The sequence below is a fragment of the Ipomoea nil genome, unplaced genomic scaffold (genome assembly GCF_001879475.1).
Source record: "Ipomoea nil cultivar Tokyo-kokei standard unplaced genomic scaffold, Asagao_1.1 scaffold2279, whole genome shotgun sequence".
In the NCBI taxonomy this organism is placed as follows: Eukaryota; Viridiplantae; Streptophyta; class Magnoliopsida; order Solanales; family Convolvulaceae; genus Ipomoea; species Ipomoea nil.
In genome coordinates, this window is record NW_017618707.1 from 1,414,368 (window position 1) to 1,431,338 (window position 16,971).

General features: G+C 34.2%; 2 protein-coding genes across 2 annotated transcripts; one reads left to right on the top strand and one right to left on the bottom strand.

Annotated features, from left to right (window-relative positions):
* The first annotated feature begins 9,187 nt into the window (after nt 1-9,187).
* LOC109150358 (CBS domain-containing protein CBSX5-like) lies at nt 9,188-11,727 on the top strand. The gene is made up of 2 exons (XM_019298262.1): nt 9,188-9,639; nt 10,951-11,727. The coding sequence occupies exons 1-2, from the start codon at nt 9,266-9,268 to the stop codon at nt 11,645-11,647; spliced, it is 1,071 nt and encodes a 356-aa protein (XP_019153807.1). The 5' UTR covers nt 9,188-9,265; the 3' UTR covers nt 11,648-11,727.
* A 538-nt stretch (nt 11,728-12,265) lies between these two features.
* LOC109150569 (ultraviolet-B receptor UVR8) lies at nt 12,266-15,231 on the bottom strand. The gene is made up of 6 exons (XM_019298507.1): nt 14,865-15,231; nt 14,161-14,370; nt 13,843-13,953; nt 13,105-13,473; nt 12,912-13,019; nt 12,266-12,801 (listed from the first exon to the last, which is right to left on the bottom strand). The coding sequence occupies exons 1-6, from the start codon at nt 15,207-15,209 to the stop codon at nt 12,484-12,486; spliced, it is 1,461 nt and encodes a 486-aa protein (XP_019154052.1). The 5' UTR covers nt 15,210-15,231; the 3' UTR covers nt 12,266-12,483.
* Nucleotides 15,232-16,971: the final 1,740 nt, after the last annotated feature.

Sequence of the window (16,971 nt, forward strand, 5' to 3'; positions counted from 1 at the left end):
TCAGGGCTTCAGGCACTGAACACTTTGTACTACACCATTTCCTAAGAGCAATCCATCAAATAGGTTTTGATCAGATTTTTTTTTTTTTTTTTAAAATCAATAAGATTAAAAAAAAAAAAAAGGAGATTAAAAAAATAAAATTCTTGGTAATATAAATAAATAAATAAATAAACAAATAGATGAAACAAAAACAAAGGGATATGATCCGATTTTGTGGAATCCCGACACTAATGACCGCTAAGATTTATCAATCGTTATCGTGCACTACGGTGCAAAACGCATGATGCATCTTAAAAAATTCTCTGTTTCATATGTACAGAATTGTATAATAAAATATACATAAATTTCTAACATAATACACATAATATAATATAATATACATGAACTCTTAACATAATGCATAAATTTTTAACATAATACACATAAACACACAAAAATAAAACTGTAACAGGATTGGATGAAAGGAACGATGTCCATCGTGTCAATTCCCGTAACTTATAAAAACGATGTCGTTTTGAGTCAGGACGCACAATACATTGTGCGTTCTGGTGCACGATATGATTTGCCAAGGTTTATAGTCCACGGATAAACCTGAATTACATATAAAGCTTCCATTAACCACACACAAATTAAAGCCTTATCAAAACTAGCAGTAGCCATTATATTTCTTGAATTAATTTGTGGCTCCATCAATTGTTCTCTCATAGAGTTAATATTTTATTAGGGATTAGCGGGTCTGCTTGTCTTATGAGTTCCATCAATTGTTCTCTCATACAACACTCTCAATATTGTACATCATAGGTTTAATCAACCATTTCATGTAATTAATAAAACATCATATACTTTAATTTGTTTTCTTTTTTCTTGTTTTCTACGACGTTATACAATTTTTTATTTTCAGTCACTTCAACTATACTTGAAAACTTCACATAATGATATTGATGGTTTTTAATGGATCGGACTCACCGTAAAACTGAGTTGATATAAGATAATGGGTACGAAAAAGGTGTATTAGATTGACAGGGCCCAAGGTCCTTAAAATGGAGCGTTATGATGTGCAACCGTGTGCACCATGCATGGTGCACACGGTTGCAAAACGACGTCGTTTTGACGTCCGACTTAAAAAAACATAATATTCAGAATTAGATAACTACACATCCATAACTTCATAACTATAAATCCAGAATTACATAACTACACATCCATAATTTCATAACTATACATCCAGAATTGCATAACTATACATCCATAACTTCATAACTATAAATCCAGAATTGCATAACTACACATCCATAACTTCATAACTATACATTCAGAATTGCATAACTACACATCCATAACTTCATAACTATAAATCCAGAATTGCATAACTACACATCCATAACTTCATAACTATACATTCAGAATTGCATGCATGAATAATTATGCATGCAATTATGGATGTATAATTATGCATGCAATTCTGAATGTATAGTTATGAAGTTAAATTTCACATTCTGAATGTATAGTTATGAAGTTATGGATGTATAGTTATGCAGTTTTGAATGTATAGTTATGAAGTTATGGATGTGTAGTTATGCATGCAATTCTGAATGTATAGTTATGCAATTCTGAATGTATAGTTATGCAATTCTGGTTTTATAGTTATGAAGTTATGGATGTGTAGTTATGCAATTCTGAATGTATAGTTATAAAGTTATGGATGTGTAGTTATGCGATTCTGGATTTATAGTTATGAAGTTATGGATGTGTATTTATGCAATTCTGAATGTATAGTTATGAAGTTATGGATGTGTAGTTATGAAGTTATGGATGTATAGTTATGAAGTTATGGATGTGTAGTTATGCAATTCTAGATTTATAATTATGAAGCTATGGATGTGTAGTTATGCAGTTCTGGATGTATAGTTATGAAGTTATGGATGCGTAGTTATGCAATTCTGGATGTATAGTTATGAAATTATGGATGTGTAGTTATGCAATTTTGGATTTATAGTTATGAAGTTATGGATGTGTAATTATACATGCAATTCTGAATGTATAGTTATGAAGTTATATTTCACATTCTAAATGTATAGTTATGAAGTTATGGATGTATAGTTATGCAGTTTTGAATGTATAGTTATGAAGCTATGGATGTGTAGTTATGCATGCAATTTTGAATGTATAGTTATGCAATTCTGGATTTATAATTATGAAGTTATGGATGTGTAGTTATGCAATTTTGAATGTATAGTTATGAAGTTATGGATGTGTAGTTATGCAATTCTGGATTTATAGTTATGAAGTTATGGATGTGTAGTTATGCAATTCTGGATGTATATTTATGAAGTTATGGATGTGTAGTTATGAAGTTATGGATGTATAGTTATGAAGTTATGGATGTGTAGTTATGCAATTCTGGATTTACAGTTATGAAGTTATGGATGTGTAGTTAGACAATTCTGGATGTATAGTTATGAAGTTATGGATGTGTAGTTATGCAATTCTGGATTTATAGTCATGAAGTTATGGATGTGTAGTTATGAAGTCTGACGTCAAAACGACGTCGTTTTTGCAACCATGGTGCACACGGTTGCACAACATAACGCTCCCCAACTTTGGCCTTTTCTCAAATTGGTTCCTTGACTTTTAATTGCACCCAAAGTGGTCACCCGACTATTGAATTTTAAGTCAAAATGGTCTTCCGTTAGTTTTGGTGTTAAGTGGGTGTTAAAATGAGGGGTAAAACTGATAATTTAGGGTACTTACTATAGTCAAATGACTATTTTGGATGCAATTAAAAGTCAAATGAACAATTTGAGAAAAGGTCATACTCGGAGGACCATTTTAGAAATTTTCTCTCTATAGTTCAAACATGATTTGTATTCGTTTTGATTAAAAGGGATTGATCTTGTACTTATTTTCATTTTCTAAGTAAATAATCTTTTTTACTTTAATTGTTAGCTAGAAAATTATTTTTTACAAAAATAACTTAGAATAATAACTTTGATTATTACAGCGTATAGTAGTACTTATATATACTTGTACAAACTAATATTAACTTTGGATTAACTCTTTATTATTCAGGAATTCTTGACATTATGTATTTGGAATTTTGAATTTTGATTTTCTATGATCATAAATAGGTATACATATAATGACAAAACTATTGTGAAAAATTACAACCAAATGGACAACAGACATAAACCATTGCTTATTAAAAAGAAAAAAAGAAAAAAAAAAAAGACAACAGTTAAATACAAACGGATAAGAAAGAGAATAAAAAAAATTATTGTCTATTAGAAAAATACAATATTGGTTTATAAGGGCAGAACAAAAAATGTTGGTCAGTGAGGCGAATTTTTTTTTAAAAAAAAAAAAAAAAAAAAACTTCAAAACGTAATAAAAGAATATTTATAATTAAATATGAAATGGTTGGAATAAATTGTATATCATCGATATTAATATTATATTCATAAATACTTTTTAATTGAATTAGATCAACTCTAAGTATTTTATATTAATTTAAATACGATAATACACAATTGAAACTTTTAGATTATATTAACTAAATAGTTTGTCAATTATTATGTAGTGTGATGGTATCTTGGTTACCTATCTAAATGGATGGTTATATGTTCAAACCTCGATGGTGGGGGCTTAGACTTTGTGTTTTACTCCTTATTTAAACACCCACTACACCAAAACTAACCTTTGAGTGCAATTAAAAGTCAAAGAACTAATTTGAGAAAAGGTCATAGTCGGAGGACCATTTTGGAAATTAACTCTAAAAAGTGATATAACTTAAAAAAAAAAAAAAAAACAAAAAAAAAAAAAAACCAGGATATTAAAAATTACGAGTCTTTTTGAATTAAGCCAAACTAAATGTTCTATTAATTTTATTGTAATAATATAAATATCATGGTTGAAAAAATCGCTAGGCGCCCATCGGGCGCTTAGGGAGGGCCTAGCGCCTAGGGCACCTAGGCGGGGATTAATCGACGCCTAGGCGCCCGTGCATTTTTTATTTTTAAAAATTTCTTTAAATTTGTTTTTAATTTTTTAATTATAAACTATTTAATACTTTAATAATTAATAATAAAATATTAAATATTAACCTAAAAAATATTTAGAGTTTGCACAATTTAGGATTATTTCGCTCAAAACGATGTCGTTTTGAGTGAAATAACTCACTTAAAAATGAATGGAACAATAGTTAATTGGCCGGCTAGGCGACCTAGTCGGTGCCTAGGCGGCCTACTCGGTGCCTAGGCGGCCTAGACGGCACTTAGGCGGCCTAGTCGGCCGCCTAGCCGGCCAGTCACCTAGACCACCGATTATGCTGATACGCTAGGCGGCTGGCCAGCGCCTAGCGCCTAGGCGCCGATTAATCGGTGCCTAGGCGGGATTTTTGCAATATTGATAAATATATAATAATACATGTAATATCATCTCTTTAAGCTAAGGTTATTAATGGAGATTCTTAGCTTAGTTAAGAAGATGAAGGAGAAATCGGTGCTACAAGTTATAGCGATACAGAAATGAATTTATAATTGGATACATATATAGGACAAAGGCAACAACCCAACAGCCTGTAATCTCTACCGGTGACAAATTGATGATTGATAAAATGTTTGACACGTTGAAAGGACATAAAACCAAAATATGAAGGTAATTAATTTTTATGGAACGGCCTAAATAAATGCAAAGTCTTTGTCAAAAATAAATGTAAATTTAGACTTGTTTTTATAAAAGCCACAAGATTAGAAGGGTGACGGCCAAACACCTCAACCATTCTTTAGGACGCAACGCCAGCCTGGCAATTTATATTGTGCACTAAGACGCACATGTTACAAAATGACATCGTTTTATACTTTTTTTTTTTTTTTTTGAAAATTTCGCTTTCCGTGTCGGCTGTAACTTAAAAAAAAAAAATCTTATGTTTTAAAAATGTACATAATTGTATAACAAAATGTACATAATTGTATAAATAATGTACATAATTATATAACAGAATACACGTACATTCTATTGCGTTAACTTCCCACGCAACTTAACAAAACAACGTCGTTTTAGGAGGCGCGGAGATGCACGGTATAACGATTGCGCCAGCCTGGTAAATTTGCGAAACAAACGTGTGGTGATTTGGAACCAATTCAAGTCTTAACTATTAAGTTTTGGTGTATGTAGTACTAAACGGACTAGTCGAGTGGGGGATACACAATAAATACTGTTTCTTCTACCCTTCATTTAAAACTTGTCCCTTTATTTATTTCATCCAATTTATCGTGGTACAAAATTAAGATAGAATGAGTAACAAACTAACAATTAATTAAGAATAAATAAGATATTTTATGTTAGAATTCGAGTTTCGAAAAATAATAAGCAGCTTATTGCGAGGAAGAAAAGTTACAAAAAAAAAAAAAATTTGTTAATTTATTTATTAAAAAAAACCCACAATCAATGCAACTTGTCTTTGACCATTTATAAATGTAATAATCTTTCAATTTAACTTTTTATTTGAAGTGTAAATTATGTGGAAGAAAACTAATCTTTAAGTAGAGCCAGGATAAAAATTCAGTAATGTCAAAATACTAAATTTAATATTACTCTCAACGGTATATAAATATATAAATATAAGTTACATTTACAATTCTTCAAATAAAGAAGTTACATGTATAAATAAATATTTTTATTTTACGATTATCCACAACATGTTTTCATAATTTGAAAACGTATAATTTTTTCTCTATCAACACTTTCAAACACATTCATTTCAATAAAAGTAATTAAATAATCTTTCATCAATTTATTTTTCATTTGATTGCATAATATATTTTTCACTATCTTCATTGCTGGAAAAAATTCTTTTAACACTTGAAGTAATCGTACCACTGATAATATTAAAACTAATTTGACGAGTAAAAAACACTGCTAGAAATTATGGAATTTCCGACCACCTAAAAGTGATCTTAAATCAAGTCGAAAGTAAAAAGTGGTCGAAAATAGCAACAAAGGTTTTTCCGGATACCAAAAGTGGTCGAAACAAGACTTTCGGCTTGATTTAAAATCACTTTCAAGTGGTCGGAAATTCCATAATTTCCAACAGTGAAAAAAGAGTTATTAAATTTGTTATTATTATATTTGAGAAATAAAAATTTTCTATTTACATGTTAACCCCATTATATTTATTTTAGTGGAATAAATAAATAAATAAATAAATAAATATATATATATATATATATATATATATATATATATATATATATATATATATATATATATAAAAGCAATAAATAACAAAATTTGAGTAGGGTCAATTGACCCACTTAAATGAAGTAGCTCCACCACTAATCTTAAATCTAAGTAAACACATTATGAAATGCCAACTTATATAGTGTTAGATTTAAGATTAGTGGTGGAGCTACTTCATTTAAGTGGGTCAATTGACCCTACTCAAATTTTGTTATTTATTGCTTTTATATATATATATATATATATATATATATATATATATATATATATATATATAGATGCACTCAGGTGCGAATAAGTGCCCAGAAAGGAATATGCGAACGAATCAGCGCGCGACACGTGTCCAGATCTAATAACTTAAAAAAATGCGGTGACATTTTTGTAAATAATTGAACATCGAAGTGCAAGTAAAATCACTTATAAGTGCACATACTTTCACCTATAAGTGCATGTAATTTTGTCTTGTTAGCATTCACTTACCGCAAACATTCATGCACCTGGGTGTGCTTATAACTATATGTGCAACTATTTATAACTATAGGTGCAACTACTTATAACTATAGGTGCACCTACTTTCACCTATAAGTGCATGTAATTTTGCCTTGTTAACATTCATTGATCTGAGTTCAGCGGGTAGTAATACCCCTGAAAACCACTCGCAAATATTCATGCACCTAGGTGCAACTACTTATACTTATTTGTGCAACTACTTAGAACTATAGCTGCAACTACTTATAACTATAGGTGCACTTAGTATTGATGCTCAGTGTAAATTTTTACTTGCACCTATAATACATTTTACATGCACTTGTAATACATTTTACTTGCACCTCGATGTTCAATTATTTACGAAAATGCCACCGCGTTTTTTAAAAAAAATCAGTGTTTCTCATCCATTTAGGGGTGACCACGGTTCCGATTCCGGTTCGGAACCGCCGGTTCTAACCGGAATTATTTTAAAAAAAAATTAAAATAATACTATAATATTTAATTTTTTTCGGTTTGGAACCGGAATCGCTGGTTCCGGTTCCAAGATTTTACAAACCTTAACCGGAACCTTATAGGTTCCAGTTAAGAACCGGAACCGGAACCGTACGAACGGTTCCGGTTCAGTTCCGGTTTGCACAGTCACGGTTCCGGTTCGAACATACGGTTCGAACCGGAACCGTGGTCATCTCTACATCCATTAGATCTGAACACGTGGACGGACAGAATTCATTCCTATTTCGCGCCTGGGCGAAGCATTCGCACCTGAGTGCGATTCTATATATATATATATATATATATATATATATATATATATATATATATATATATATATATATATATAAAAGCACTAAATAACAAAATTTGAGTAGGGTCAATTGACCCACTTAATGAAGTAGCTCCACCACTAATCTTAAATCTAAGTTTAACACTATATAAGTTGGCATTTCATAATGTGTTTAGATATGTAAGTAACCTAAGTACGATCTAAATCACTTTTGAAATCTCTAGCATTGACATGTTATAGTATTACACATCACATACGAATTATGAATGAGGTAAATTGCTTAATAGGTGCAAAAAAATCCATGTTACTAGTAGAGGCAGAACGAAAAGTCAAAAAGTTGTCAATATTTTTGGATAAGTCAGTGTTACAAGTCTTCTGGTCCGAACAGAGTACAGTCTCGAAGAACTATGTAGCTAGAGAATGGGGTAAGAATATGATTAAGTGACTCTAGTTATCGAATTAGCCCACTAAATTTTATGCTAGCCCGTTCGGGTCACTAGGCTTATTGTTTCAGGCTTATCAGGTTGATTTTTATTGGACTAAAATATTTGAGCCCTAACTTTAAGATTTTGTGGCAAATTATTGTGTGGATCATGGTCCACACAATTGTATGGACCATGAATATCAGGTATCTTTTTAATAGAGTAAATACTCAAAATGGTTCCTCGACTATAGCTAAATTCACAAATTGGTCCTCGACTTTCAATTTTAACCAATTAAGTCTTTAACTTTGCAATTTTAACAAAATTTGGTCCTCTGTATATTTGACCGTTTGTTGACTGTGATTTTTGAGGATATATATGTAATTTCATGGTTCATTGTCGGGTTTTTAAGGTTCCGGTTGCATTTCCAGACCGCACTGTTACATTTGAATCCACTGTCGAAAACAATCTACCAAATCCGGTCGCCTTTCTTCATCCTCCCTTTGAATTCAATGTAGTTGAGTTCGTACCAGAGTGAAGAAGACTACGTGTTTCTGAACCGGTGCAACGTCATCCTAGAGGCCTCCATGTGCTCCAACGAGAGCTGAAGGTTCTTCTGGAGATCGTCGATTACGGTCAACAAATGGTCAAATAGATGGAGGACCAAATCGTGTCAAAATTGCAAAGTTAAGGACTTAATTGGTTGAAATTGAAAGTCGATGACCAATTTGTGAATTTAGCTATAGTCGAGGGACCATTTTAGGTATTTACTCTTTTTAATATATTAAAAGTACATTATTTTTGTACTAAAGGTACATTATTTTTATACTGAAGGTACATTTTATAATGTACCCTTAGTATATTAAAAATGTACTTTAAAAAATGTACCTTATGTACATAAATAATGTACTCTTAGTATATTAAAAATATACCTTTTATTTATGGTCCACACAATTGTGTGGACCATAGTCCATGCAATAATGATTGAGATTCTGTAGGTTTTATCGGATCATCTCATCAATTTCGAGCTAAGATTGATATCCCAAATATGTAGCAATTATGATACTTAACATGTAAGTCATTAATTAAAATACTTAGTTAGAAAACGTGAATAAAAATAACATTATATTGTTGGTGTAATTAATTAATAATGTAGAAATGAAAACTAGTTGTGGGGAGCGTGAGGAGTGCGTGGGGGTAGGTATTGAAGTGTAGTTGGAGATCCAAGCTAAACACTCTCCTTAATAAGTAAGCTTCAACTCTGATCTTCAACCCAAAATAACCAATTCAACCAAACACTCTTTTCTCTCTCTAACTCTTTGTACTTAATTGCATGGCAACTGGGTTGTTGGGTCATAAGGTAGCTGATCTCTGCCTGGGCAAGCCAGCGCTGAGGTCACTGTCGGTGGCGTCGGGCAGCGTGGGAGACGCCCTGGCGGCGCTCAACTCCGGCGAGGACGCCGCCATCAGCGTGTGGAGCTGCGACCACTCTCCCGGCGGCGAGAACATAGGTGCAGGAGGGTGCGTGTGCATTGGGAAAATCTGCATGGTTGATATCATCTCTTACCTTTGCAAAGTGCAGGAAGAGGAGGAGAATCTTTCTTCCCCTTCCAATTCTTTGGGTCTCGCTCTTGCAGCACCGCTTTCTGTCTTGCTCTCTCAGATCCCTGGCCCCATTCCCATTCGCCACGTCCAACCTTCTTCCAGGTACTATTACTCTACTAGAATATATAATATCCTCTTTTTTGTTTTGTTTTGTTTTTTTTTTTTTAAATGTTTTTGATAAAATTTTATTTACTATTTTCACTTTTAACATAGTCAGCCTATTGTAAGGTCGTCTCACATATTTTTATCTATATGAGACGAGTGTTTGGGTTATGATAGAAAATGTGATATATACTAATACTAAAAAAGTACTCCGTAATACTTACTGCAAGTATAATGTGATGTGAAAGAATGAGAATGTTGAGAGAGAGAAAAGTTAATAGAAATATATCTCATTTTCAGTTTGGAACTACATAACCACTTTGGCTCTTAGATAGTCAACATGTATACTTCTTAATTAGATGTGTTACACATTTACTTTTTTTATATAAAAAAATTTATTAGAAGGACCATATGTAATAAAATATTAAATTCATGCACTAAATGTGACAAAAATGATATTTAAGAAAAAAAAATGGTAGAATGACTTAATAATTGTGAGAACAAGAGTAAAAATAATTGTTTAAAAAAAAAAATTCCTATTCGAATATAATTAATTCATAACCGGAATGCTAATAAGTATATTCATAGAAAATAGTAGTAAAAATAATTGGCTTCCCTTGTGATTGGAGTGAAGGAATTTATCAATTCCATCGATCATCCAATTAGTAGAAACTTGCAGCAATTTTTGTTTATAAAATGGATCATGAATGAAATAACATTTTTAAGAATAGACCCATTCTATTGTTTATTTTGACATTTTATTTTAAAGAGTAACTATGAATAACATTCTTAAAAATGAACTATTTTCATTGTAAGGAAATAATCATTTTTAGGATTCCTTAATACTAGTTGAGTTCTTGGGAATACCCTTTATACACAAAATCACAAATGTGTGTGTATATGGGGTCAAATGATAACTAGTCCCCGTGAGAACTATAGACTAATATGGACCACATAAATTTTGCAAGATCAACGACCAAATGTTAAATCTCAATTTTATAATTAAATCTTTAAATTTGAGATGCGCGTGAACAACTTAATAACTAAGGACAAATCAGTAAATTAAGAGTCGAGTAACTAATCTCAAAAATATATTTTTCAACACAACAAATCAATAAATTAAGAGTCGAGTAACTAATCTCAAAAATATATTTTTCAACACACAACAACATGTTACACACCACACCTAGACAAAATGAGTAAATTTTTTATTTTTTTTTAATGAGAAGCAAGTTTATATAGAGATTACATAACATAATTGTATGGTTAATTAATCCAACTAATTAAAATGCTAATGTGATTATATTGCAGCATAGTAGAAGCCATTGATTTGATGGCCCAAGGTGTCCAGAACCTTGTAGTTCCTATAGAGAGAGTAAGATCATCATCAAGAAGAAAATTTGTTCTGCAAAAGAAGACACCTTCAACCATCACAACCATTCATAACGCCCAGGAATTCTGCTGGTTAACTCAAGAAGATGTTATGAGATATCTTCTGGGCTCAATCGGCCTTTTCTCGCCCCTCCCGGCGCTCTCCATTCACGCGCTGGGGGTCATCGCCGCCGACTTCCCAGCCGTCGGGTACCACTCCCCGGCGTCATCAGCTCTGAAGGCCATTCACCGCTCCCTCGCCGATCAAACCTCGGTGGCGGTGGTGGACGACGACGGCGTTCTCATCAGAGAGATCTCCCCTTCCGCCCTCGCCGCCTGCGACGAGACTCTGGCGGCCGCCGTCGCCGCCCTCTCCGCCGGGGAGCTCATGGCCTACATTGACGGCAACTCCTCCAGTAGCCAGTCGTTAAGGATGAGCAGAAGAGCGGGGGCCATCGTGTGCCATCCCGGCAGCTCTCTGGCGGCGGTGATGATCCAGGCCATCGCAAATCGTGTTAATTATGTTTGGGTGATTGAGGATGATTGGAGCCTGGTCGGAATTGTGACATTCTCCAACATCTTGCGGGTTTTTCGTCAGTATTTGGAAGAATCTCAGACCTCAACTTCCTCACTATAATGTTAAGTTTGGTGTTTTCAAGGAACATTGCTTTCTTTGAGTATCACAACTCAACTTCAAAAGCAACATTTTCAATCTTTTTTTAGGAAGAGTTGCAATTTCGATTCTAGAAATATAAGGTTATAATAGTATTTTTGCATGCAAACTAATGTACTGCAAACCTCTGCTACCATTTTAAATGGATACGATCAAATAAACATTAATTTTCTGTGTTGAAAAAGATTGAAAAAACTATAGAACAAACCTGGTTGCATATGCCGTCCAGAGTAGCACCTAACGCCTAGACGGTCTAGGCGGGCGCTTATGCGGCTAACTAAAAAAAAAAAAAAAATAGTACACGTGTGTGGGTGTATATATGTCATATTTTATATTTATAATAATAATAATAATAATAATAATAATAATAATAATAATAATTAGCAAGATCGAGCTCACTGGATTAACTCGATTACTAGACAAATTAACTAGGTCGAGTTAGGCGCTAAACGGCTACTTAAGTGTCCGAGTCAGCCGAGTTAGGCGCTAGGCGGGCGCCTAGGAGAGAAATCGCCACGATCTAAGGATGCCTAGGCGGGCGTCTAGACTGATTTTTGCAACCATGGAAAAAAAGACTATTTTATAAAAAATATCCTTGCATACTTGCATTTGTAAAGATAGTACAAGTGCAAAACAAGAAGAAAATAGGAAACAAAGTTGTTTTTGGTGAACATAAACAGTCACAATTCACAACAGATCCTAGAACTACAGCACCACAATTAGTTCTTGGAATGATATGAAATAGGTATGACAATGGCTAAACTCCTAATGGTAAATCAACTTAAACTTTTACCAGTATTCTACATTGGTGATGCTTTCTGCAGCTGAATTTCTGTAGGATTTAGGCATCCCCGGAGCGTATCTATTCCAAGTTGCGCTCTTTCGTTATCTCCAAACCCGAAGATTTGCCCGCGACTCGTGATTACTATGGTGTGGTACAGGGCGGTGCTAATCTGGGATATGTGATGGGATCTCAGGCTGTCGAGGACCCGAGGCCTTGCAACTTTATCGGATACTCCTCTGTCAAGGAACCCGAGGCTACCAAAACCCATCCACCCAAAGCCAAACACCGAACCATCATCCACTAACACGAAACTTTTCCTCTTACTGGCACAAACCTATCATCGAAACCAAACCAATTTTTGGCTGAGCTCAAGAATGAGAGGGGAAGAGTCTTATCGATCTCAGTTAATGATTCCTATAAAGAAGTGAAAGAGATTTAGAAAACCTGAATGGCAAGGTGGCTCTTAAGGTTGTCGACAAGTTCTGGAGTAGTCTTATCGATCTCATCTCCGTGCCCGAGTGCACCACAATAACCTTTTCCCCAAGTGTACACCTGCAATAACCGATAGAAGACCATAAACAGTTAGTGGAACAGACAAAGAATCCGTTATTCAATTTATTACGGTTTGATGACTTACATATCCGTTGGAATCGAGTGCTACAACATGCTCATCGCCAGCAGACACACGGAGCAGATGAATGCCCTTCCTCCTAAACGACTGGATTGCACGAGGCTGAAGTTCATTGTGCTGCTCCCCGTGGCCAAGACAGAAATTGGTGCCCGAACCAAAAGAGTAGAGTAACCCATCGCTTGCCACAGCAAGGGCATAGCTCGGGCCAGCAGTAATTTGAACAACAGGGCCATTGGATGCAAGCAGTTCTACGCATTTAGGCGTTGGCCTATCCAGTGTGTCACCGTGACCGAGCTGACCTTGTGCGTTTGTCCCGCATGTGTAGACGTGGCCTAGTGTCGTAAGAAACATGGTGAAACTCAGACCTGCCGCAACCTGAACCAGTTTCAACAATCATGAGCTGCATATTCAACCCCAGCCAAGTTGGTCAGATTGTTAACTTAGTAACCACAAGGTTACAAGTTTGGCTCCTAGCGGGAATAGCCTACTGGCCTTCTTGGTTTGAACTGTCAGCTATGGGCAATCTAGGCTCGTAAGCTCGTTTACCTTCTTCTGGTCCTTTGCCGAGTAGGGTCACAAGGTAGGGTTTACCAAGTGCACACCCTCGGATAATGGCTACAGGTTTGCTTCTATATATGAATAATAAATTATATAAAGCAAAGTTTTACATCTTCCCATGTTTATGTTGCAAATAAGGCGAAACCTTTGTGTCTATAGTAGAACGGAATAATGAGGTATATCTACCTGTTTGCAGGGTATATGCTTTAGTGCCTCTACAAGCCGAGGCCTGAATATAGGGCGACCTGTATCACTGTGCCCACAACAGAAGGATGAGTTATCTCCACAAGTGAATACCTACATAAATATACATATGAGACATTAGTCCTAGGAAACAGCAAATATACCCAAAAACAAGAATAAAACATAGTAAACTCAATATCCAATGGAGTTAAATAAAGGAACTCATGACACAAGCTGTCAATGATGATATGAACAAGTATCCGAAGAGCTAATACTTATCCTACATATAAGAAGAAATAGCTAAATATGGACCGTGTTTACCTCTCCAGACTGGGTCACAAAAGCGGCATGATTGTGGGAGGCTGAAACTTGGATGACTTGTACAGGAAACGGGAAGCTGATGCGTGTAAATTCCACACACTGCGTTGTTTCAGGCCCGTGACCAAGAACACCACATAAACTCGAGCCACATGAGTATACAGCCGCATCATTAATCAACAAGGTGTGATATCTTCCGCTCTTAATTTGCATCTGCCAATGACATGTAGTAATAAGCAATAATGCACTCAACCCTCAATAGCCCACAACATATAAGCTCTGTTTGATAGAACTTATTTTAGAGCATATACCTTATTTTAAGCTACAAATAAGCTATAAACTCTGTTCGGTAAAAATAGAGAGCTTAAAATAACAGCTTATTTTGAAATACTACCCGAAGTAGGCTCCAAAACAGGCTATTTAGCTAACTTTTCAGCTAAGTATGCAAAACAGAGCCATAATCACCCATAACCAAGAAACTAGAACAACAAGACCTTGATATCTGAATCACAACAAATATGTTTCTTCCACCTAGTACTTCAGGGTAATATAGATATACTTTGCTATTTCAAAACAACAAATTCAGCACAACAATCAATATAAGGAAGTTCCTATGCAGTTAAAACCTCAATTTAAACAAATGATCAATGTCAAAAACACATTCATGATGGATAAACAAAAAGACAAAAGCTTCTAAGAATTAGTACATTGCCTGCAGAGGTTTCAACCATGTCAGAGGATTGCTTCACGGACTGCAAGAATCTGAGAACGCGTTTCCAATTATCGTTACACCGATTCAGAAGCTCTCTCCGGGCACTGAATTGAAGAGAAGCATATATGGGGTGCGAGACACAAAGCTGAAAAGCAGCGAATTCCACCAAAGACCTGAATTCTTTAGGAAACATCCCATGACTTAACCTGAAAGTCCTCGAACTCATTTCTAAACTCACTAAATCAACAGAGCTCAATCGACCCGACGTCAAGATTTCAAGAACCAAATGCACTGGCAAGTCATCCATGGAAGCTGACCTCAATTTATCCCCCATTTTCATCCACAAAATGTAAAACCCAGAATCGGAAAAAGAAAAAAAAAAATCCCAGAAATACGAAAGCTATCAAATTTTTAGGCGAAATCGGAGACAGTTGAGACAGTTTATGAAGAAAACATCAGATTTAACGAAATTCGACAAAATTGAATACGAAAATCGTGGATTCAGTGAAATTATCATCAGAAGACGGAACCTTCAAAGCTGAAAAGTGAAAACCCAATTCAAAACTTTTCCAAGTAAAGCTTCAAAAGAATTTTAAAAACCCAGATCTCAAAACCGTACAGGAAGCCAAAATTCAAAGAAAATCAGAACAGAAAGAGAGAAACCCAGGGGTTTGCGAGATCTCAAGTATGTGAAGAACGGAGAATTCAGTAGCGGAGTCATTGGAGTAATATATACGTATATATATATATAGAAAGAAAGAAAGAAAGAAAAGGAGAAGAGGAAAGCGACCGGTGAAGCTTTTATGAGTGCCGATTATTTTCAACTTTTTGCCGCAATTAAAGAAAAAAAAAAAAGTAAATTTCAAAAAACCCACAAAAAAAAAAATGGAGAGCGAACTAAAGACAAAAATGTCAAAATGTCCAACTGGTTGAGCTTGCTTTTATGGCCACATTTCTTGGCTGTCACAAGCTTTTGTCTGTCTAGAATCTTAGTAAGGAAGGAGAAGAATCTTCCCCAGAAATCCGATTCTTTATTATTTTAACAGATTTTTCTGATTTTAGTTAGAAAATTTTAAACATTTAATAATTCAATTACCGAACTCTTTTCTTAATTATTACTTCAAGAAATTGAATCGGTCAAAAAACGGTGTTGGATTTCTGGACAGTGCGAAGACATGTCCGTAGGTTGCTGAAAGCGGAAGCTGAGGTGTCGTGAGTGGGGTGACACGTGGAGCGCACCCAGACAGCCCAAGTAAGCGAATTTGTGGAATTCCGTGTCAGACAAACATTACTTGCCAACTAGGATGATTATATTCCAATCGCGCCAGTTTTTCACGACCTCGATTTTAACAAATCCCAAAAAGATTTTTAATTCTCTCTTTTTTTTTTTTTCCTTTAAAAAATAGTAATGCATACCGTTTTGCCATATTTTGTTAAATTATTTGAAACTTATTTGTTGTTGGATAATAAGGGTATCATCTAACGGTTCTAACCTGAGTCAAATTAATTATAATACAATTATTTAATGATTTAATATCCAATTTACTCATTGATTTAGTCCTAATCAATTTTTTGTGTTTAATTAGGTACTCGACTTTGATGATCTTATCCAATTGAGTTCTCAGCTGTTAAAATTAATGACTAAATCGATAAAAGGCACTATAATTGATGACTAAATTAGATAAAACAATAATAGTCTAAGATTAATTTAGACAAAACTACTATAGTCGATGGCTAAATTGAGTATCAATAGAAAGGTGAAATTATCAAGTTATTTTAACAAATGACTCAATTAAGTAAAATTAACAAAGTCAATGATCCAATTAAGCACAACATATGATTTATGACTAAATCAAAGAAATCATTAAAGTCAATAACTAAATTGAGCATTAACTCATTATTTAATAATAAGGTCAATTAGTCTACTGATAATTAATAAATATAAATGATTATAATATTTAATTAACTACTTTAAATATTTTAAAAATGAGTTAATTTCCAAAATGTCATCCGACTATGACTTTTTCTCAAATTCGTTCCTTGACTTTTAATTGCATCCAAAGTGGTTCTCCAACTATTGAATTTTAAGTTAAAATTGTCTT

Excerpts from the sequence above, each read along its gene's own strand:
- LOC109150358 (XM_019298262.1), top strand. The coding sequence starts at position 9,266 with ATGGCAACTGGGTTGTTGGGTCATAAGGTAGCTGATCTCTGCCTGGGC. Across the intron at positions 9,640-10,950 it reads CACGTCCAACCTTCTTCCAG|CATAGTAGAAGCCATTGATT; the intron begins GTACTATTACTC and ends ATTATATTGCAG.
- LOC109150569 (XM_019298507.1), bottom strand. The coding sequence starts at position 15,209 with ATGAAAATGGGGGATAAATTGAGGTCAGCTTCCATGGATGACTTGCCA. Across the intron at positions 13,020-13,104 it reads CACTCGATTCCAACGGATAT|GTGTACACTTGGGGAAAAGG; the intron begins GTAAGTCATCAA and ends CGGTTATTGCAG. Across the intron at positions 12,802-12,911 it reads AGAGCCACCTTGCCATTCAG|GTTTGTGCCAGTAAGAGGAA; the intron begins GTTTTCTAAATC and ends TTTCGATGATAG.